The 24,270-nt window shown below is 44.8% G+C and overlaps 1 protein-coding gene across 2 annotated transcripts in view; it reads right to left on the bottom strand.

The window, feature by feature from the left end:
- Window positions 1-7,166: 7,166 nt before the first annotated feature.
- Window positions 7,167-24,270, bottom strand: part of fbxo3 (F-box protein 3) — a 53,423-nt gene continuing 36,319 nt past the window's right edge. Inside the window, exons 6-11 of one of the 2 annotated variants that reach the window (XM_059651985.1) lie at window positions 21,585-21,630; window positions 20,843-20,927; window positions 20,092-20,214; window positions 14,276-14,391; window positions 11,569-11,759; window positions 7,167-8,911 (exon numbers count right to left, since the gene is read on the bottom strand). In XM_059651985.1, coding sequence (XP_059507968.1) covers window positions 8,855-8,911; window positions 11,569-11,759; window positions 14,276-14,391; window positions 20,092-20,214; window positions 20,843-20,927; window positions 21,585-21,630 — 618 coding nt within the window. In that variant the 3' untranslated portion in view covers window positions 7,167-8,854. Of the gene's footprint in view, window positions 8,912-9,025; window positions 9,401-11,568; window positions 11,760-14,275; window positions 14,392-20,091; window positions 20,215-20,842; window positions 20,928-21,584; window positions 21,631-24,270 lie in introns of those variants that run through there. The other variant, XM_059651984.1, reaches the window with a different exon arrangement.

The following is a 24,270-nucleotide window of genomic DNA, read 5'->3' as shown; positions in this document are numbered from 1 at the left end:
CGGACAGGTCAAGGAGGTGGGATGACGTTGGTAGGTAGGAGATGGAGGTGCGGCTTGGGGTGGGAGGAAGGGATGGGTGAGAGGAAGATCAGGTTAGGGAGGCAGAGACAGGTTTTGGGATGCAGTGGGTGGAGGGGAAGAGCTGGGCTGGTTGTGTGGTGCAGTTGGGGGAGGGGACGAACTGGGTGGTTTTGGGATGCAGTGCCTCCCAGTCGCAAACCATTTCCACTCCCCCTCCCATTCTTTAGATGACATGTCCATCATGGGCCTCCTGCAGTGCCACAATGATGCCACCCGAAGGCTGCAGGAACAGCAACTCATATTCCGCTTGGGAACCCTGCAGCCCAATGGTATCAATGTGGACTTCACCAGCTTCAAAATCTCCCCTTCCCCCACCGCATCCCAAAACCAGCCCAGTTCGTCCCCTCCCCCCACTGCACCACACAACCAGCCCAGCTCTTCCCCTCCACCCACTGCATCCCAAAACCAGTCCAACCTGTCTCTGCCTCCCTAACCTGCTCTTCCTCTCACCCATCCCTTCCTCCCACCCCAAGCCGCACCTCCATCTCCTACCTACCAATCTCATCCCACCTCCTTGACCTGTCCGTCTTCCCTGGACTGACCTATCCCCTCCCTACCTCCCCACCTATACTATCCTCTCCACCTACCTTCTTTTCTCTCCATCTTCGGTCCGCCTCCCCCTCTCTCCCTATTTATTCCAGAACCCTCACCCCATCCCCCTCTCTGATGAAGGGTCTAGGCCTGAAACGTCAACTTTTATGCTCCTGAGATGCTGCTGGGCCTGCTGTGTTCATCCAGCCTCACATTTTATTATCTTGGGTTGGATTTGTCCTGTTTCTTGTGTATAGGACATACTTGGGCAATTTTCCACATTGTCAGGTAGATACCAGTGTTGTCAGTGTACTGGAACACTTGGCTCCCTTAGGGGAGCAGCAAGATCTGGAGCACAAGTCTTTAGTATTATTGCTGGAATGTTGTCAGTGTTGGTAGCCTTTGCTGTATCTGTTGCCTCCAACCGTTTCTTGATATCACATGGAGTGAATTGAATTGGCTGAAAACTGATATCTGTAATGCTAGGGACCTCTGGAGGAGGCTGAGATGGTCATCCGCTTGGGACTTCAGGCTGAAGATTGTTGCAAATGCTTCAGCCTTATCTTTTAAACTGATGTGCTGGACTCTTCCATCACTGAGGATGGGGATATTTATGGAGCCTCCTCCTCCAGTGAGTTGTTTAATTGTCCATCATCATTCATGACAGGATGTGGCAGGACTGCAGAGCTTAGATCTGATCCGTTGGTTGTGGGATCGCTTAGCTCTATCATTTGCTGATTTCACCGTTTGGCGTGCAAGTAGTCCTGTTTGGTGACTTCACCAGGTTGATACCTCACCTTCAGGTATGCTTTCCTGCTCCAGGCATGCGGTCCTGCACTCTTCATTGAACCAGGGTTGATTCCCTGGCTTGATGGTAATGGTTGAGTGGGGGGCATGCCGGGTCACGAGGTTACTGATTGCGCTGGAGTATAATTCTGCTGCTGTTGATGGCCCATAGTGCCTCATGGATGCCCAGGCTTGAGCTGCTAGTTCTGTGCGAAGTCTGTCCCATTTAGCACGGTGATAGCACCATGCAACACAATGAAGGTTGTTTTCAATGTGAAGGTGAGCCTTTGGCTCCACAAGGACTGTGCAATGGTCACTCTTACTGATGTTGTCATGGACAGATGTATCTGCAGCTGGCAGATTAGTAAGGATGAGGTCAAGTATGTTTGTTAGTTCCCTCACCACCTGCGGCAGACCCAGTTTAGCAGCTACGTCCTTTAGGACCCATACAGCTAGATCAGTAGGACTGCTGTCAAGCCACTCTTGGTGGTGAACATTGAAATCCCCCACCCAGGGTACATTTTGTGCCCCTGCCAACTTCAGTGCTTCCTCTAAGTGTTGTTCGATATTGAGGAGTACTGATTCATCAGCTGTGGGAGGACAGTATGTGGTATTCAGGAGGAGGTATCCTTGCCCATGTTTAACTTGAAGCCACGAGACTTCATGGGGTCCGGACTCAACGTTGAGGACTCTCTCAAGCAACACCCTATGCTGTGTCTGTCCTGCCAGTGAGAGAGGGCATATTCAGGGATGGTGATGGTGGTGTCTGGGACATTGTTTGTAAGACATGATTCTGTGGGTATGACTATGTCAGGCTGTTGCTTGACTAGTCTGTGAGACAGCTCTCCTAATTTTGGCATGAACCTGCAGATGTTAGTGAGGAGTACTTTGCAGGGTCAACAGGGCTATTTCTGCCATCATCTTTTCCGGTGCCTAGGTTGATGCCAGGTGATCTGTCCAGTTTCATTTCTTTGAGTCTTTGTAACAATTGGTACAACTGAGTGGCTAGCTAGGCCATTTCAGAGGGCAGTTGAGAGTCAACCATATTGTTGTGGGTCTGGAGTCACATGTATGCCAGACCAGGTGAGGGTGGCAGATTTCCTCCCCTGAAGGACATTAGATTAGATTCCATACAGTGTGGAAACTGGCCCTTCGGCCCAACGAGTCCACACCACCCCTTGAAGCATTCCCCCTGACCCATTTCCCTATAACCCACACACCCCTGAACACTACAGGCAATTTAGCATGGCCGTTCCACCCAGCCTGCACATCTTTGGACTGTGGGAGGAAACCGGAGCACCCGGAGGAAATCCATGCAGACACGGGGAGAATGTGCAAACTCCACACAGACAGTCGCCCGAGGCTGGAATCAAGCCCAGGTCCCTGGTGCTGTGAGGCTGAGCCACAGTGCCAGCCCCTAACCAGATGTTAGTTCATGAATCAATTAGTTGAACCAGATGTATTTTTCTGACAATCGGCAATTACATTCTTAATTCTTGATCTTTTTTTGAATTCCAGTTCCACCATCAGCTGTATTTGAACACAGGGCGCCACCACATCAGCTGGTTTTCCAGGATTAATAGTCTAGCAATGATACTACTAGTCCATTGTGCAATACTTTTAGGGTAGGCAGAGGAGTTCTGTTTTACAATATAGACAGAGATTGCTGTTCTCCATAACATAGATATGGGCTGCGTTTCTCCATGATATAGACAGGGAATGCTTTTCTCTGTAATCCAGACACAGACTGCTGTTCTCTGTAACATGAGAAGGGACAGCTGGGGATAACTGTTCCTTGCATTATTGATAGTGATCACTGGACACCGGGGCAGCTGTTCTCCATATTACATACAGGCATGCTGGTCACAATGAAAAAGACAGGGACTGCTGTTCTCTTTGATATAGACAGGGGATACAGTTCTCCCTGATATAGACAGGGATTGAAAGATTTTAGAAAGATTGGGGCTGCTGTTCTTTGTAATATTTGCAGGCACAGTTGTTCATTCAGTATGCAGACTGACGGCTATTCTCCGTATCACTCGCAGGAATGCTGTTCTCTGTAATAATGACAGTGATGGCTGCTCCCTGTAATAAACACAGAGAAGGCTGTTTTCTGTAACAGATGCAGGACTGCTGTTCTCTTTCATATGGACAGGGGCTGCAGTTCTTTATACTACTGACAGGGACAGCCGTTCTATATAATACATACAGGGGCCTGCTGTTCCCTATAATATGGACGGGGACTGTGGTTTACTGCAATATACACAAGGACTACTATTCTCTGTGAGATATGCAGGGACTGCTGCTCTCTGTACTACAGGCAGAATGGCTGTTGTCTGCAATATAAGCAGGGCTGGCTGTTCTCCATAATACGCACTAGGACTTCCCTAGGATAAAGGCAGGCACTGCCATTCTCTGTAATTTAGGTCGTCACAGGCATTCTTAGTAGCAGACACAAGCACTGCTGTTCTCCATATCACACACAGGAATGCTGTTTTGTATGAAATGGACAGGGAATGCAATACTCTGCAATAGTGACTGTGATGGCTGTTCTGTGTAATAAACACAGGGAAGGTTGTTTTCCTTAATGCACACAAGAGGGCTAGTCTCTATAATACAGACAGGGCCTGCTATTTTCTGTAATATAGACGGGGACTGCGGTTCGGTGTATTGTCGGCAGGAACTGCTGGTCTCTATACTATAGACAGGATTGCTGTTCTTTGTAACATAGGCAGGCATAGTTGTTCTCTGAAATATTGACAGGGATCGCTGTTCTTTGTCATAGGCTGTTATATACAGGACTGCTGTTCTCTGTAATATAGACAGGGACTATTGTTCTCTATAATAGATAGGTACTTTTGTTCTTTCTAATAGTGATAGGGAATGCTGTTCTCTATAAAATACAGAGTCTGCCATTCTCAGTTAGAGATTGCTGCTCTTTGTAATATGGACAGGGACTGCTGTTCTCAATAACGCTGTCAGGGATGTTTGTTCTGTATAATACAGACAGGGATTACTGAACTAAATATTTGACAGGCACAGTTTTCTGGAATATTGACAGAGACTGCAATTCTCTATGCATAAATAAGGACTGCTGTTCTCTATAATAGACTTGGGCTGCAGTTCTACAAACTAAAGACACGGGCTTCTGATCTCTTATAATACAGACAGGGCTGGCTGTTGTCTATACTATAGACAGGCATGGATGATCTCTGTAACATTGACAGGGGCTGCTGTACTCTTAGCAGGGACTACTGTTCTCTATAATGTAGACAGGGATGGTGGTTGCCTATTATATAAAGAGGGTCAGGTATTCTTAATGGAATAGATGGGGACTGCTGTTCTTAATGTAGACAGTGATAGCTGTTCTCTGTAATATAAATAGAAATTGCTGCTCTCTGTAATATTGACAGGGACTGCTGTACTTGATCATATAGGCAGTGACAGCTGTTATCTGTAATATAGACAGTGACTGCTGTTCTTCATTGTATAGCTGTTCTTTGTCATTCTTTGAGAATGCTTTTCAGCTTATTAACCAGGACATCTGTTCTCTGTGTGATACTGACTGGGATGGCTGTTGTGTGTGATATTGACAGTGATGCCTGCTCTTTCCAATGTACACAAGGACTGCTGTTATCCTGTCTTTAATAATATACTGGGAGTGGTGTTCTCAATAATACGGAGGGACTGCTCTTTATCTATATTACATGTCTGATATCCCTAAAATAAGTAGCAATGGCTGCTCTCTGTACTACAGGCAGTACTCTGGCAGGGATAGCTATACTCTCTGTCACATACACAGGGATTATACAGAGTTTCCCATAATACACGCAGGAGTGCCTTTTTCTATAATATAGACTGAAACTGCTGTTCTCTCTAAAATAAGCAGAGTCTGCAATTCTTCGTAATAATTCTCTGCTGTTTTATGTAATATAGACAAGGACTGCAGTTCACTGTAATAAACATAGGGACTGCTTTACCATGTAATGTAGAGTGAAATTGTTATTATCCCTCACTCCAACTGCAATCAAGTGTGAGGTGGAGTGAAGTAATGTGAGTTGCTGTTTTGTTTTGCAGGGAGATGGAGAGAGTTGCCACTGGTGAGAGGTAAAATAAGTTGAACAGATTTTGAATGAAGTAGGCTGAGTGGATTAAGAGTGTTGTAGTGAGTTGGCATCAGGTGGAGTGAGGGGTGGATTGAAGAAGTGTGACTTGGATTTAGGCGGAGCGAGATAGAGTTTGTTGAGGTGACATAGAATGAATTGGTCTGTGCTGTAGTGAGGTAGAGAGCCATGGACAGAAGTGAGGTAGAGAGCAAGGGGAAAAGAACAAAGAACAGGCCCTTTGGCCCTCCAAGCATGTGCTGACACATTTTGCCCTTCCATACTAAAACTGTCTTCGCTTGCAGCATCTGTGCCCCTCTATTCCCTTGTATTTGTATCTGCCCAGATACTGACTTCAAGGTGCACATTGTGTCCGTTTCCACCACCTCGCCTGGCAGTGCATTCCAGGTCCTCACCACCTTTTGTGCGGAAAACTTCCCCCACCCCTCCACCACACACCTTGATGCTGTGTCCCCTAGTAATGACCCTGTCACCCTGGAAAAAAAAGCCTCATACTAGAACTGTATGCAATATTCCAAGTGTGGCCTAACTGATGTTCTATAAAGCTGCAGATTTATAAGGTCTTTCCTTATGCTCAATGCCTAGTCCAATAAAGGCAAGCACGGCCTAGGCCTGTTTGACCTTATCTTGCAATGACACCTTCAGTGAACAGTGGACCTGTACACCCAGATCCCTCTGCATTCCACACGTTGCATGGAAAGATCCCATGACCCAGAGATTATAATGACTAGTAAACACCATGAAGTTTTTAGAACTTGGGGTTGTCCCCAGGAATGCCCATCATTGATTAGGTGTCCCATGGGATTGGGTGTTTGGATTAAGGGAAAGAACAGTGACTGTGTTGTTGCAAAACAAAGCGTATACAAATAACATACTTGTTTGTAAAATCAGAGTGCGTCATCAATCTCCCTTCTAATTCAGGGAATATTCTTTGGCTCTCTCCCTGCATCAGCCGGTTTGTGCTTGCCTCAATCCTGCCTGCCTCCTGAGTCTCTGACCATGAGATATGCTCCCATAAGGTAGTTAAAAGTTTTTTATGGGGGGAGGAAGATGGTGGTGGTATAGGAAGAATAAAAAAAACTGCAAAGAGGATGGAGAAAAAGAAAAGGAACCAGCGAGCAGAGGAGCAACAACTGGAGTAGCTCATGCTGCCACCATCTGTATATGGTAGAATACTACTGAAATAGTGGGCAGCTGTCATCTGATAGTGATCTAGCAAATCTAAGTAAAGTTAAAGACGCCTTGTTTCAGAGGAGTTTAATAGTGGACACAAAAACAGCTACTATCCCCTTTTGAGTTGGCAGTGATTGAATTTAAGGGACCAGAGATCCAGCCTGGGCTTCGGGAGAGGGCAGGGTAAGAAAGTCATAATTTTACTCGTGGTAGGGGGAGGTTGGTACGGGAGGAGGAGAGTTAGGTCATCCATGAAAGAGTTATGGTGTGGATGAGGAAATCAGTAGCTGCAGAAAAGGTGCGATAAGCACAAGGCCACAAGCTACAGATTGGGATCAAGTGCATTTTTAAGTGAACTGGGAGAGTTTCTTTCCTGACTCATACAGCAAGTTATCAATACGCACACAAGACATAATCAGAGATGGAGTAATGTATTTTCTACAAGATGGTGCGATGGTGAAGTTGAGGGAGGAGGAGGAGTCATGCACTCTGAAGACTGAGAACAGGTTTACGTTATAATGGATGGGATATAAAGATACAGGGGAAATTGTATTTATAGACTAAAATGCTTAGTAAGTGACTCACTTGGATTCATTTTCTTCTGCAGAAGTGAAGATGGAGACTGACTTGAGAGATATTATTAAACTTGTGGATGCCTTTGACAGCAAGAACGTATATTTTTCCTTCTCTATCCTATTAATCAAATACATTTCATTTCAAAACAAGAGACATCCAACATCTTTTACATTCACTCTGTCCAGAGGTTTCTGCTTTGCTGTTTCCTGGCTGAGTATTGTCCACTTCCTTCTGCCCTCATGGGGTAGAGAGAAAGAAGGTCCCAAATCTACCTGAACCAAAATGGAGATAGAGATACGGTGTCACCATTAGTTGAGGAATCAACTAAGGGAATAAACACACAGGCAATGTCGATATTTAAAATGCTGGATACGCTCAGCATGTCAGCACATCAGATGATTGACATCAGCAGCTACAGTATCGAGTTTTTGTAGACTTCAGGTAGTGAGAATGTGGCCTTTTAGATGTGATTGACATGAAGTGATAAATATAAAAACAATCCACGACAGATTGATGAACTGAGATAGGAGGTTTTTGCATGAAAACTAGCATCAACATGTTGGGTGCCTCGGTCTGTTAGGATGCTCTGAACATACTGCAGCTATTGCAGAATCACCAGTCAGGAGGGTGATGGAATACGCACACCTGCGCAGGATGGATGCAGCTCCAACAACATTCAAGATGCTGATACCATCTAAGACAAAGCAGACAACTTGGCTGGCACCACATCCACTCCCTCCACCAATGACAACTCATTAGCAGCACTGTGGTTGTCTACAACATGCATTGGAGAAATTCATCAGAGATCCTTTTGATGCTGGTTTCATTAAAATGCTTATTTCAGTGAGAAAAAGAGGCCACTTCCAGGCCTAAATTTCAACTTCACCAAATGACTCAACTTTTACTGCTTTGTTTGCTAAAATGCTTAATTCAGTGAGATAAGCACATTTCCAGGCCTAAATGTCAACTTCACCAAATGTCTCACCTTTACATGCTGGTTTGACTCGAATGCTTGTCTCGTGAGTGAAGCACATTTCCCAGTCAAAATCTCAACTTCACCAAATGACTCAACTTTTGATGCTGATTTCACTAAAATGCTTATTTCAGTGAGATAAACACATTCCAAGCCAAATTCTCAACTTCACTAAATGACTCCACTTTCTAAATCCACGTCCAGTTCCATCGCAATGGCCAAGGGCAGCAGATCTCTGGACTACCACCTGCAAGTTCTCTCCTAGCCACTCACCATCCTGACTTGGAAATTTATCGTTGTTCTTTCTTGTCGTTGGGATAAAATCCTGAAGTTCCCTCCATTAGGGCATTGTGAGTCAACTCAGTGTGCGGACTGCAGGAGTTCAAGAAGGCAGCTGTCTGCAATCTTCTGAAGGGCAAATAATGATGAGTATGAAATGCTGACCAGCCTGCCATACCCCATGAGTGAAAGAAAGGAATGATCATTTCCTCTTCTGCTATTGTCCTGAATCGTCATTCCCCAAGCAGCACCCTCCTGAATCACCGTTGAAAGGCCCTCTAAGGAGTCAGTATTCTCTGCTCAGTCCTTGCACCAGTGTACAGTCCCTAACTTACAAGATGACGTAGCTGATGGAACACTGTCTCTTGCAGCCCCTGTTCCAGACATCCTGAAGAAGAAAAGAACAAAATGTTTGCAACCCCCACGTATGACAATCCAACTGTGCTGACTGTTCAATTGGTTTCAATCCAAGATTATATCCACAAGGAAACAATTCTCAACCTTCAGCGATTAAACACTGTGCATTTATTCTCTTCAAACCTGATCTACAACAAAATTTGATAAGTTAAAGGAACAAGAAATCCTGAGTAGCTGCTGAGAGTTTGTACAGTCAACCTGAGTCCTTTGTTGTAAACAGATAGTCAGAATCACAGGTTGTTCCAAAGGTTCAGAGAAAAATTTATCAAAAAGAAAATCAAATTGCACCATCAATGGCTTTTAAGGGGGGAAAAAAAAAGAAAATCGCCGAAAATCCACTTCAGGTGTGACGGAGACAACGGCCCATAGCTGGAGAGAAATTACCGAAGAGATTAGGGTTGAGGTGACTGCTATTGGATGGAGCTGTGCTGTCACTTGAGGGATCATGACTGCATCCAATCTGAAGATTGCAAAACAAACAAAAACAGATTCAGATTAACAATGAGATTGAAGCTTTTGTCCAGTCAGTGCTTCTGTGTCAAATCTGCAGCATGAGGTGGCAGGCGAAAGGTCAAGAGCAAAATTAATATTGGAGAAAGAATAGTTTGCTGGGTTACAGTGAGAGGGGGTGGCACTGGACACATCACCAACTTGGAGTGTGTGAACACAGGATGGGCTGAATGATTGCTCCTCTCCACCCACTGTTCCTTCTGCAAAATTACTATTGAATAGTCACAAAGGGCATTGGAAGAAAGTATGGGTGGGGGATAACTACACTGAGTCAGGAGAGGGGATTGAGCTGGGGGTGGGGTGTGGAGAGGCTATAAAGGGAGGGAACAAATGAGGTTGGGTCCAACACACAGAGGAGAAGTTTAGATCTCAGCCAAGGACGAGAAAGGGATGATTAAGAGCGGAAAACTAGACTACAAAAGTAAACTTGTGGGGAACATACAGGATCCACAGCTATGTAAGGAGTAGAAGGTAGTGAAGATAAATACATGAGCCTGTCAGAATTAAAGGTAAATTAGAATGGGGAACAAAAAGATGAAAGGCCAATTCATACATAATTTTGCTCTGCCTTCACAAAGGAGGACGCAAGTAACATCCTAAAAACTTTGGAAAAACCAAGGTTTAGGGAATAGAAAGAACCAAACTAAATCAGCATTGAGAGAGAAATAGTGTGGCAGAAATTGATGGAATTAAATGCTGATAAATTTCAACAACTCGATAATCTACATCCCACAATGTTTTAGAATGTGGTTGTAGAAATTGTGGATGCATTGGTGGTTATCTTTCCAGATTCATCTCTAATGTGGAATCTTATTGGAAGTCTAAAGGGAACCACATTCACTTCTGAAGGAGGGTCTAGACCCAAAATGTCAGCTTTCCTGCTTGGCCTGCTGTGGTCATCCAGCTCTAAACCTTGTTACATCCATTGGTTTCCCTGGTCAACTCTGCTAGTTACATCCTCAAAACATTCCAGTAGATTTGTCAACCACAGATATATTTTTGTCAATCCTTGACTCTGTCTGACCCTGTCACTGTTTTCCATTAGTTCCTTTCACAGAATTATACAGTGCAGAAGAGGATGAAAGGAAGCTCATCACATTTGTACCACCAAATCTACACTAGTCCCACTCTCCTGCAGTTGGACCATAGCCTTTAATGCGATGACATCTCAAAGTGCTTGTTTTAAAGTTTGAGAGGTCTTGCACCCAGGCAGTGCATTCCAAACCCCAAAATATTTTCCTGAAGTCCCCTCTAAACTTCCTGCCTTTCATAATTAAAATTATGTCTAAGGGGAACAGCTGCTTTTTATCCACTCTGTCCGTACACCTCAAACAGGTCTCCCCTCAACTTTCCGTTCCAAAGAAAGGAGCTTATCTAACCTCTCGTCATAACTAAAAAGCTCCATCTCGGGCAACATCTTACGTATCCCCTCCACTGCAATCACATCTTTCCTGTAGCATGGTGACCAGACCTACACACAGTATCCCAGCTGTGGCCTAACTAAAGTTGTGTACAGCTTCAACATAACCTCCTTGGTCTCACAACCTACACCACAAGTTTTGAGGGCAAGTGTGTCGTATGGCTTCTGAACTACCTTCTTAACCATCATCTTCACCTACTTTCACCTTCATAGATTTGTGGATGAGCACTCCAAGATCCTTCTTAATGTCCTGGAGTTTTGCATTTCATCGAGTACTCCCTTGTCTTGTTAATTCTTCCAATTTCATTTTCTCACATTTATCAGGTTAAATTCTACCTGTGACTGAGCTGCCCACCTGACCTATACATTTATATCTGCCTGTAACCTAACACTTTCCTCCTCACTCAACGACTCAGCCGATCTCGTGTCCTTGGCAAACTTACTTACCACTCCTCCCACATTGACATCACTTATGAATATCACCAACAATAAAGAACCAAGCACTGTGGTATGCGCTGCACATAGGACCCCTGTCACACAAACAGCCTTCTACTTGTCTCCTGTCACTAAGCTGTTGGGATGACTGATGTGAGATTCAACGGTCTGTAATTCCTTGCCCATCTCTACCAACATTCTCCCCCAGCTCCAATCACATCTGGATTATTATATTTGATATCACAACGGAGATGGTAACTCACCTCGTGAGTAGATGGCATTCGTCGTGGCGGGCAGACCAAACAGAATCTTGGGATGGTCACATTGAAGGTGTTTCTGTGCTGTGAAAGATGGTGGAAAGTGTAGTAACCTTCCATATAACCCGAGGCAGTGGCGAAGGTAGTGCAGCTGGTGTATTCGTGTACTGTGCCAGGGCGCAGCACAGGGAATTCACCTGGAGGAGAGTGTGAAAGAAAAAGAGAGAGACAGAAAGAAGATGACAGACTGAGTGCCAAAATCAGAAGTCAGTGGGAAGATGCAGGGGAGAGGCAGAGGGGTAGCGGGTGGGCAGGAAGGGAGGGACAGGAAGGGGCCAACACCCAAAGACTGCCTGCCGCACCCACCCACACTGATCGGCTGGACACTGCCAGTCCCCTAATCCCATCGGCCAGATGCAGCCCTGCTAATGCCACCCACACCCAGCAGGCATCCAGACACTGCTTACTCCCCAACACCAATGCATGTGGAGATGATGTTTCCATAGTTCGAGGGGAAAGGACCTTAGGGCATGTTCTTTGAGTGAACAGATGATCCCTTTGAACTGAGATCAGTAGAATTTCTTCAGCCAGCAGGTATTGAACTCACCACCACAGAAGGCTGTGAAGGCAAAGTCACTGACTGTATTCAAGACAGAGTAGGGCCGATCAGGGATAGCATAGGGAACTTGTGTGTGGAGCCTGAGGAGGTAGGGGAAGCCCTAAATGAGTTTTTTGCTTCTGTCTTTACGAAAGAAACCAACTTTGTAGTGAATGAAACCTTTGAAGAGCAGGTGTGCATGCTGGAATGGATAGAGATAGACGAAGCTGATGTGCTGAAAATTTTGTCAAACATTAAGATTGACAAGTCGCCAGGCCCGGATCAGATTTGTCCTCGGCTGCTTTGGGAAGCGAGAAATGCAATTGCTTCGCCACTTCCGAAGATCTTTGCATCCTCGCTCTCCACTGGAGTCGTACCTGAGGACTGGAGAGAAAGGAAATAGGGAAATCCCCGGCAATTATAGACCGGTAAGTCTCACGTCTGTCGTCTGCAAGGTGTTAGAAAGGATTCTGAGGGATAAGATTTATGACCATCTGGAAGAGCATGGCTTGATCAAATACAGTCAACACGGCTTTGTGAGGGGTAGGTCATGCCTTACAAACCTTATCGAGTTTTTTGAGGATGTGACTAGAAAAGTTGATGAGGGTCGAGCTGTGGATGTGGTGTATATGGACTTCAGTAAGGCATTTGATAAGGTTCCCCATGGTAGGCTCATTCAGAAGGTCAGGAGGAATGGGATACAGGGGAACTTAGCTGCTTGGATACAGAATTGGCTGGCCAACAGAAGACAGCGAGTGGTAGTAGAAGGAAAATATTCTGCCTGGAAGTCAGTGGTGAGTGGAGTTCCACAGGGCTCTGTCCTTGGGCCTCTACTGTTTGTAATTTTTATTAATGACTTGGACGAGGGAATTGAAGGATGGGTCAGCAAGTTTGCAGACGACACAAAGGTCGGAGGTGTCGTTGACAGTGTGGAGGGCTGTTGTAGGCTGCAGCGGGACATTGACAGGATGCAGAGATGGGCTGAGAGGTGGCAGATGGAGTTCAACCTGGATAAATGCGAGGTGATGCATTTTGGAAGGTCGAATTTGAAAGCTGAGTACAGGATTAAGGATAGGATTCTTGGCAGCGTGGAGGAACAGAGGGATCTTGGTGTGCAGATACATAGATCCCTTAAAATGGCCACCCAAGTGGACAGGGTTGTTAAGAAAGCATATGGTGTTTTGGCTTTCATTAACAGGGGGATTGAGTTTAAGAGTCGTGAGATCTTGTTGCAGCTCTATAAAACTTTGGTTAGACCGCACTTGGAATACTGCGTCCAGTTCTGGGCGCCCTATTATAGGAAAGATGTGGATGCTTTGGAGAGGGTTCAGAGGAGGTTTACCAGGATGCTGCCTGGACTGGAGGGCTTATCTTATGAAGAGAGGTTGACTGAGCTCGGTCTCTTTTCATTGGAGAAAAGGAGGAGGAGAGGGGACCTAATTGAGGTATACAAGATAATGAGAGGCATAGATAGAGTTGATAGCCAGAGACTATGTCCCAGGGCAGAAATGGCTAGCACGAGGGGTCATAGTTTTAAGCTGGTCGGTGGAAAGTATAGAGGGGATGTCAGAGGCAGGTTCTTTACGCAGAGAGTTGTGAGAGCATGGAATGCGTTGCCAGCAGCAGTTGTGGAAGCAAGGTCATTGGGGTCATTTAAGAGACTGCTGGACATGTATATGGTCACAGAAATTTGAGGGTGCATACATGAGGATCAATGGTCGGCACAACATTGTGGGCTGAAGGGCCTGTGCTGTACTGTTCTATGTTCTATGTTCTATGTTCTATGTTCTATGTTCTATGTTCTATGTTCTAAGGTTCTTAGGTTCTTGATTACCAAAGGAATCAAAGGTTATGGGGAGAAGGCAGGATAGTGCTGAGGAACATTTCAGTGCAATATCAGCCCACTTACGATCCTATACCTTATGGTCACACAACCACCCTGCATGTGCACAGGCTCTGCTGACACCCCAAACAACCACACAACCTAAATCTGGCCTCCTTGCACAAACGTCCAGTTACCTCGCTCCCAGAGTCCTACCAGTCTCCACCCAAAGTCCTGAATCCCTTCTTCAACACCTCCATCAGTGCCCAAAGTAGGGTTCAATCACTTCGTACCCACTACACCAGGACCTTGGACCTCCTCCACATCTCCATTTGCATTGGTTATTTTCCAGTACCGACTGTCCAGCTGACAGGCATTATCTGGTGAGGCATCTTCCACCATTTCCATCCTGTAGTGAGAGACAGAGAGCGAGCACAAATTAACAGTCAAAAAGAATGGTCCTTCAGTCAGTCAAAAACATGGGCTGGAGAACTGCAACAAAAAACCAGACCAAATATCAACAATTAAAAATCACGACTGATGTTACAGAACAATGCTCAGAGACTCGTAAGTGAGCTTTGCCAACTTATTTCCATTTCAGCTTTCTGTGTTTTTTCTAATTTATTTATTAGGGAGTAACTGGCTAGGGAAACATTTATTGTTGTTCCCCAACAGTCCAGAGGGTAGAGCTGAGTTAATATATTGTGGTTCTGGAGTTACGCGTCGGCCAGACAAGGTAAGGATGGCAGATTTCTTTCCTAATAAGCATATTAGAGAACCAGATGGACTTTTTTTTAAAAACAAAATGACAATTGACAACACTTACACAGCACATATTCAGTAATTTAGCAAACTCTAAATGAATGAGCAAAAATAAATGTTTGTATAATAATTCTTTAACAAGCCTTCAGTCATTTCTCTTTCATTAGCTCATCTAATAAATAAAGAAATGGCAGAACATCTCAATCTCATGGACTACACAATTTAAGCAGCCACTGGTGTTCCTGCAGTACAGTTCAAAGGCCAACAGTCCTAACAATAGTATATTACTGATGATAGTCCACAGTTTCAAAATTGGATTGCCTGAAGCCAATCTGAGGCAGGCTTGACACTTTTCCAGACATATTTGTTTCAACCAAGAATGTAGTGTGGTGAGGAGCCAAGTGACCATAACAGAGCCCAAATAAAACTGCAGTGAGCAGGTTATTTGACAATAACATTAATGAACCCTTTCATCACTTTACTCATGATTTGGTAGCAGGGTGGTATTTTGCTGCATCAGATTTGTCCTAATTTTTGTATGCAGGACATACCTGAACAACTTTCCACAATGTTAAGTTCCATTGTTGTGGCTGTCTTGGAGCAGCTTGACTAGAGGTCTGGTTAGTTCTGGAGCATACACCTTCATTATTGTTGCTAGAATATTGTAGGGGCCAGTGTGCTTGCAGTATCCAGCCTTTCAGCCATTTTTTGATTAAACATATTGAATTGGCTGAAAACTAGCATCGGGAAGAGGTGACAGCATAATGGTATGGTTGCAGGACTAGTAATCTTGTGATCCAAGAAATGTTCTGGGGATCTGAGTTTACCAGGGCAAATAACAGAACTTCAATTCAACAATATTTGGAATTAAATACTTAAAATTAATGACCATTTTTGATTGTCATTAAAACCAACCTAGTTTTACTAATGTTCTTTGATAAAGGAAATCTACAATCAACACCTGGTCTAGCCTACATGCCACTCCAGACTAACAGCAATGTCATTAATTCTTAACTGCTCTCAAAAATAACTAAGCAAGGCACTCAATTGAATCAAACTGCTAGAAAGGATGAAGAAAAAGATCATCTGCCATCAACCTCTGCACTGGAAATGATAACATCAAACAGTGTTGACCTGCAAAGTCTTCCTTCTGAGGGCTAATGCCACAATCCTAAAATTGGAACAGCCACTCAAGACTAGTCAAGTAACAGCTTGACATAGTCATACTCAGAATCATACCTTAAATCGACAATGACGTAGACACCACCATCATTGTATCTGGATACGTCCTGTCCCACCATCAGGAGTCACCCAGCAGAGGTGGCAGCATCTTGGTATACACAGTTGGGAGGTAGTTGCCTTGGGAGTCCTCAACACTGAATTCCAGACCCCATGCAGTCTCAGGGCATCAGGTCTAACATAAGCGAGGAAACTTCCTACTGATTACCACGTACCCTCAGCTGTCGAATCAAAACTCCTCCATAATGAATAACATTTGACAGCAGCACTGAGGATGGCAAGAGTGCTAGGTGCACCCTGGGTGGGGGATTTCAATGTCCACCACCAAGACTAGCTCAGCAGCAGTACTACTGATCAAGCTGGCTGGGCCCACAGCAGGAGGCAAACGAATCAATAAGAGAGATAAACATTTTTGACCTGTTCCTCACCAATCTGCCAGCTGGTCATCATTAGACTCTTAATCCCAGACTTCTAGTGAATTCAAATTAGACGTGTCAGACTTCGAACCCCGGTTCCCAGAACATTACCTGGGTCTCTGGGTATACAATTATGAATCCTAACAGAGTGGAAACCAGGCGTTCAGCCCATACCAGATGTCCAAAGAGCATCTCACCCAGAATTCCTGTAACCATGCACTTCCCATGGCTAATCCTCTTAGTCTACACATCCTTGGACGCTATGGACAATTTAGCATGGTCAATCCACCTAACCGGCACATCAGTGGACTGAGAGAGGAAACTGTCGTACCCGGGAAGAACATGCAAACTCCACAGACAGTCACCAAGAGTGGAACTGAACATGGGTCCCTGGTGCTGTGAGGCAGCAGTGCTAACCACTGAGCCACCATGCTGCCCCTTGCCATCCAACAGCAATACCACAAGGGCAGTGCCTTCCAAATTCAATGGGCACTGCAGGAGGCCATACCAGAATGGGTACCACACATACCTAAAAATAAGCTGTCAACGTGACTAGGAGCCAAACAGGACTACCTGCATGCCAAACAAGGCTGGCAGACCAGATGAACAGGGCAAAGTGATCCTCCAAACAAAGGATTGGAGGTCTACAGCAGAAAACAGACCCTTCATCCCAACATGTCCATGCTGCACAATTAAATGAGTCCCATCTGCCTGCATTTGATCCACTTCCCTCCAATGTGCCTATGTATTTTTGTATGTACCTGACTAAATGTTTCTTAAATGACTAAACTATACCGGCTTCTGCCACTATCTCTGTTCCAGACACTCACCACCCTCTGTTTCAAAGAACTCCCCTCTGGACCCTTTTGCACCCCTCCCCTCTCTCAAAAACCTAGGCCCTCTAGTTTTAAACTCCCTTCCATGGAAAACCTGTGGCTATCTAGCTTAAATATGTCTCATGGTTTTATAGATCTCTATAAGGTCACCCCTCAGTGCCCCACACTCCAGGGTAAACGTCTCAGCCTACCCAACTTCTCCTTACAACTCAAACCTCCCGGTCTAGGTAGCATCCCAGTGAATCTTTTCTGAACTCTTCCTTGTTTCATATGGCAACCAGAACTGCACACAGTACTCCAGATGTGGTCTCACCAATATCTTGTACAGCTGCAACAAAATGTTCTAATCGCTTTACTCAGTGCTCGAACCAATGAAAGCAAGCATGCCAAAAGCCTTCTTCACCGCCCTGTCAACCTGTAACTCCATTTTCAAGGGGCGATGAGCCTGTTGCCCTATATCTCTTTGTACAATAACACTCCCCAAAGCCCTACCATTGACGATGGAAGTCCTGGCCTTGTTTGACCTACCAAAATACAACATGCAGTTATCTAAATTAAACTCCACTTGTCTTTCCTCAACCCACTGACCCAATTGATCAAGATCTTACTGCATTCCCAGATAAACCTTGTTCACCGTGCACTATGCCACCAGTCTTGGTATCATCTGCAAACTTACTAACCATATCTCCTAAATTCTCATCCAAATCATTCACATATTTACAAATAACAGTGGATCCATTCCAAAAAACAAACCACTACCACCACCCTCAGTCTTCTATCATCAAGCAAATTTTGCAACCAATTTTCCCTGTAATCCGTGAGATTTAACCTCACTGCACAACCTACCGTACGGTACTGTGTCAAAGGCCTTGTTAAAATACATGCTGATAACGTCTACTGCACTGTCCTCATATACCTCCTCAGTCAACCCTTCAAAACACTCAAGTTTGAGAGACATGATTTGCCACACACAAAGCCATGCTGACTATCCCTAAGTGAGTCCCTGCCTGTCCAAATGCCTCTAGATTCTGTCTCACAGAAACAGCTCTAAAATATCACCCATGACAGATGTTAGGTTCATCATTCTCTAAATCCTTTGCATTTCCCTACATGTCTTAAATAATAGCACAACATTAGCCAACTTCCAATCTTCAGGCACTTCACAAGTAGCTGTCAATGGTACAAATATCTCGGGTAGAAGCCCCACAATTTCCTCCCTAGCCTCCCACAAAGTCCTGGATATACTTCATCAGATCCCAGGGATTTAACTACCTTAACGTGCTTTAAGACTTGCAGCACCTCCTCTTCTGTAAATGTGGACTATCTTCAAGACATCACTATTTATTTCCCCAAGTTGCCTAGCATCCATGCCTTTCTTGACAGCAAATACGGACAAGATATGTTCATTTACGATCTCCCCTATCTCTCGCAATTCTGCACAGAAAGAGCCTTGTTGATCTTTAAGAGGCCCTATTCTCTCCCTAGTTACGTTTTTGCTCTTGATGCACCTGTGGAACTTCTTTGGTTTTGCTCTACCTTATCTGCCAAAGCCATCTCATGTCCCTTTCTAGCCCTCCTGATTTCTCTCATGCACTGTGACATCCTCTATACTCCTCAAGCAATTCACTTGATCCCAACTGTCAATACATGTCATATTCCTCCTTCTTTATCTTGACCAGGACCTCTAACTCCAGCAATCCAGGGTTTCCTACTCCTGCCAGCCTTATTCTTCACTCCAACAGGAACATGCTGGCCCTGAACCCTCATTAACTCACTTTTGAAACACCCCCAACCGCCACACTTACCAAACGTCCCTTTTCCTGCAAACAGCCTCCCCCAACTAACTTTTGAAAGTTGCTGTCCAAAACCATCAAAACCGGCCTTGCCCCATTTTAGAACCTTAACCCATGGACCAGACCAATCCTTTTCCATAACTATTTTAAAATTAACGGAATTATGGTCACTCGTCCCAAAGTGCTCCCACTAACACTTCTATCACTTGCCCTGCCTTATTTACCAAGAGGAGGTCAAGTTTTGACCCTGGTCCAGTGAGGCCATCTACATTTTTTGAGAAATTCTTCCTGAACACACTTAAAATTTTTCTACATCCAAACCCTTGGATAAGCATATGGATGATGATGGAATAGTGTAGGGGGAGGGGCTTAGATTGGTTCACAGGTCGGTGCAACATCGAGGGCCAAAGGGCCTGTTCTGCACTGTATTGTTCAATGTTCTATTATGGAAGTTCCAGTCAACATTAGGGAAGTTAAAATCCCTTACTATTTCAACTTTATTATTGCTGCTGTTATCTGTGATCTCCTTCCATATTTATTCCTCAATCTCCACTGACTATCCAATAGCACAATACTCTTCCACATGTTATTTCTCAGATCCAAGCTCTGTAGTCCTGCCAAATCTAGTTGCGAACAGCAGTGGACTCTTAAAGAACTCACTGGAGGAGGCCGGTTCACAAATATCCCTATCCTCAATGATGAAGCAGCCCAACTCATCAGTGAAAAAGTGTGAAGGGGATGATCCATCTCAGATTCCTCCACAGGCTCCCAGCATCACAGATGTCTTCAGTCAATTTGATTCATTCGATGTGATATCAAAGAACAGTTGGCGGCACTGCTTACTAAAAAGGCTATGGGGCCTAATAAAATTCTGGCAACAATACTGAAAAGTTGTGCTCCAGAACCTGTCACTCCCTTAGCTAACTCAATTCAATGTGGCAAATTTCCCAGGTACGTCCTGTACACAAAGATCAGGACAGATCTAACTCTGCCAATTGCTGCCCCATCAGGCTACTCTCAATGATCAAGTTGACAGGGTTAAAGAAAGGGGCAGCATACATACCTGATTCTGTATGAGAAGAAATAATGTGGTGGATGCACCGAGCTCAATTCTGGGAGGAAGGAGGTAGCTACAGATATGATGATTTCACCAGTTCGAGCCACCCATCTCTCATCATGAATGTATCTGAGAAAGAGGGAATCGTGTCAACTGAGACTGAACTGTCTTACAGGAGAGTGGCCAGCAAGAAGCCTGGTCTAACTGGAACAGGACCATAAATATCTTGTGGGAACAGAAAGGCAACGTACACATGGTAGGCATACATAAGACTGCATACCCGCAGACACATGATTACACCATTTTGTCTATGCACAAACATTTAATAATTTAAGAGCAAACTGAAGTAGGATCTGAAATGGAACAATGTGCAGGGTCACGAGGAGAAGGCTGGGGAGTAGCATCGACTGAATTCTCCAGGGTCAGACATGGGTGGCTGAAGGCCTCCTCTACTACCAGAACAAATCTGTGATTCAGACTGCCTGAGTGAGACATGCACATGCGGCCATACGTGCTTGCATGTGCACAAAGACGTGCATATTCAGATCCACACACAGGCTTCCAAATGTAGTGCACAAGGTACATCCACACCCTTCCCCAAATGCAGTGCGCACACGCACACAGACACACACGTATGTGCATGCCAAAATGTGCAGGTGTACACAGCATACACACAAAGACATGTGTGCATATGTGAAGCACAGCATACAAGGTGTAAACACACAAACCCACGTGCACACCTATAAGGAACACTGACCGAAATATCTGGTCTCGGATGATGGGAAATCGCCCAGAAATTACATTGTTAACGAACTTGGTGAACCATTCTGTGAATGAGGTGCCTGTAAAAAGGAAAAACAACATTCAACCTTCATCCACCGAGCGTTACACTGCAGTCAGAACTATTAATCTTTTGTGATGTGATCTTGTAAAACAGCGAGAGCTGATCAAATTTTGCAATGGAAAACATTCACACTTCACTGCCTAATCATACACTGTCCAACTTTTAAAGTATCTGGAGAGATCCAAAGTAAATACAAGTCGAACCTACTGGAAGCCTACTTTTTGAGAGGGGGAGAAGACAACACCAACAGGTTAATAGAATCCTCTCAAGGCTGGTGAAGTCAGAAACTCTGGATTTGGTGTTAACACTACTCTACATTCATTAGACAACGTAACAACAGTGAACAGAGAACACAGCTGACAAGACACGATGGAACTGTGGAATTAAAACACATCACTACAAACTAACAGATAACAAGGTGTAGAGCTGGATGAACACAGCAGGCCAAGCAGCATCTTAGGAGCAGGAAAGCTGACATTTCGGGCCCATACCCTTCATCAGAAAAACTGACAGGTTGGTAAGTCTGTAGACGCAAGGAAAGGCGGATAAGTGAGGTACAAAGCACTACCAAAATAAGCTGGTTTCATTCGCTGGCGGCTGAACAATAGAATCCAATTCAACAACAGTGGGGACAAAAAAATCTGGAACTCCATACCTGTTAGGAACATGTCAACGACAGAAGGATCACAAGCCATTTGATTCTGTGGAAGAGAGGAGAACCAAATTACTCCGGTACTACCAGACAGGAGTAACACAGTAGACACACACCACTATGAACACTGGTCAGACAACAGTTGCAGAGCAGACATACAGTCAGAAATCTACAGAACAGATAAAAGCCCTTTAGCCAATTGCATTTGTGCCATTAAAGAACAACCATGTAAAACTTCACTAATCCCATTTACCCGCACTTTGTCTACAGATTATTAATGCCCTGGCATTTCATCTACTCATCCAGATGCTTCTTCAAACCTGCCTCCAACACCTACTCAGACGGTTCCATATTTCACCTACCGTCTCAATTTTGTATATCCCAATCAGATGACGAGTCAACTTCCTCTGATTCAGGGAGGACAAACCCCAGCCTATCCAGTGTCTCTTCATAACTGATGCTTCCCATCTCAGGCAACATCCTGGTGAATCTTCTCTGCACCCTCTCCAGTATAATCACATCCTTCCAATAGTGTTGTGACCTGAGCTACACACAGTAATCTGTCTGTGGCCCAATATTTTTGTAAAGTTTTAAACAAGAATTTCCATGCCCCGGTTCACGAAGTCAGGCATCCCATATACCACCTTGCCTACCTTCAGTGATTCTTTCAGGGATCAATGAACTTGTACACCAAAGTCCCTTTGTTCCTCAGTATCCCTTGGGATCCACCATTCATATATCCTTCCCTTTCTAGAACTCTGAAAATGCATCATAAAATTCCTACAGTGCAGAAAGAGGCCACTTAACCAAAACTTTTGAAGATCATGCCAGACCCAGTCCCCACTATCTCCATAACACCTCATTTATCACCTAGCCTGCATATCCCTGGATACTACGGGCAATTTAACATGGTCAATTCACCTAACCTGCGCATCTTCAGACTGTGGGAGGGAACCGAAGCACCCGGAGGAAACCCACGCTGACATGGGGAGAATGTGCAAACTCCAGAGACCAGAGACTAGCCAGAGACTAGCCAGAGACTATTTCCCAGGGCAGAAATGGCTAGCACGAGGGGTCATAGTTTTAAGCTGGTTGGTGGAAAGTATAGAGGGGATGTCAGAGGCAGGTTCTTTACACAGAGAGTTGTGAGAGCATGGAATGCGTTGCCAGCAGCAGTTGTGGAAGCAAGGTCATTGGGGTCATTTAAGAGACTGCTGGACATGCATATGGTCACAGAAATTTGAGGGTGCATCCATGAGGATCAATGGTCGGCACAACATTGTGGGCTGAAGGGCCTGTTCTGTGCTGTACTGTTCTATGTTCTATGTTCTATGTTCCACACAGACAATCACTGAACATCCAAGGCTGGAATCAAAGCCAGGTCACTGGCAATGAGAGGCAGCAGTGCTAACCATGGAGCCACCATATCATCTCATGCTTCCCAGGATTAACTTCCAACACAATTTGTGATTTTTGTAAGTGATTTGGATGTAGGAGTGGAAGGGTGGATTAGTACATTTGCGGACGATATGAAGGTGGGCGAGTTGTGGATAGTGCGGAGGGTTGTTCGTCATTATAAAAAGGAACTTTGATAGGATGCAGAGTTGGGCTGAGAAGTGGCAGATGGAGTTTAACACTGAAAAGTGACAGAGGTGATTAATTTTGGAAGGACAAACTTGAAAGCAGAACACAGGGTTAATGGAAAGATTCTAGGCAGTGTGGAGGAGCAGATGGATCTTGGGGTTCATATCCACAGTTCCCTGAAAGCTGCCACCCAGGTGGATAGAGTTGTTAAGGTGGCATATGGTGTGTTAGCTTTCAATAATAGAGGGATTGAGTTCAAGAGCCATGAAGTTATGCTCCAGTTATTCAAAAGCCTGCCTTCAGACAACCTGGAGTACTGCGTCCGGTTCTGGTCACCTATTACAGGAAAGACGTGGAAGCATTGGAAAAAGTGCTGAGGAGATTTACCAGGATGTTGCCTGGAATGGAGGAAGGTCTTACGAGGAAAGGTTCGGAGAGCTAGGGCTTTTCTCTTTAGAATGACGAAGGATGAGAGGTGACTTGATAGAGGTGTACAAAATAATCAGAGGTACAGATAGAAGGGGCAAACAGAGACTTCTAGGGTGGAGGTGGCATAGTTTTAAAGTGAGTGGAGGTAGATATAGGGGAGATGTCAGAGTTTGGTTCTTTACTCAGAGTGGTCGGGGTGTGGAATCGGCCTCATTAAGAGCATCTCAGTGGCAATTAGCTAGGTACATGGATGATAGTATAAGGTAGGGATGGAGGTCAGATAGACCTTCGGTTTAGGGTAAAGGTTTGGCACAATATCGTGGGCAGAAGGTCCTGTGCTGTTCTATGTTCTATGCCATTGCTGGGTCCAATTTACCAGCTGACCAATATCACACTATGGCCTGAGACCTCCCTGCACTGATCCCTTTGGCACAGGCTTCCAATCACAAAAACAACACTCCACCACGACTCTTCCCTTTCTAACATGCAAGCCAATTTTTGATCCAGTTTGCCATCCTGTCTTTGATCTTGTGGAATCTTAGCTTTTAGACCAGGTTTCCACGTGGACCATGTCAAAGACATTATTGAAGTCCACGTAAAGCATACTAGCTACATTACTCTCACCAATACATTTAAGTCACCTCTTCAAAAAACTCAATTAATTTAGAATATAGAA

The sequence above is a fragment of the Stegostoma tigrinum genome, chromosome 17 (genome assembly GCF_030684315.1).
Source record: "Stegostoma tigrinum isolate sSteTig4 chromosome 17, sSteTig4.hap1, whole genome shotgun sequence".
NCBI lineage: Eukaryota > Metazoa > Chordata > Chondrichthyes > Orectolobiformes > Stegostomatidae > Stegostoma > Stegostoma tigrinum.
Note: the sequence above shows the minus strand (reverse complement) of the source record. Positions and strands in the feature narration are given on the sequence as shown.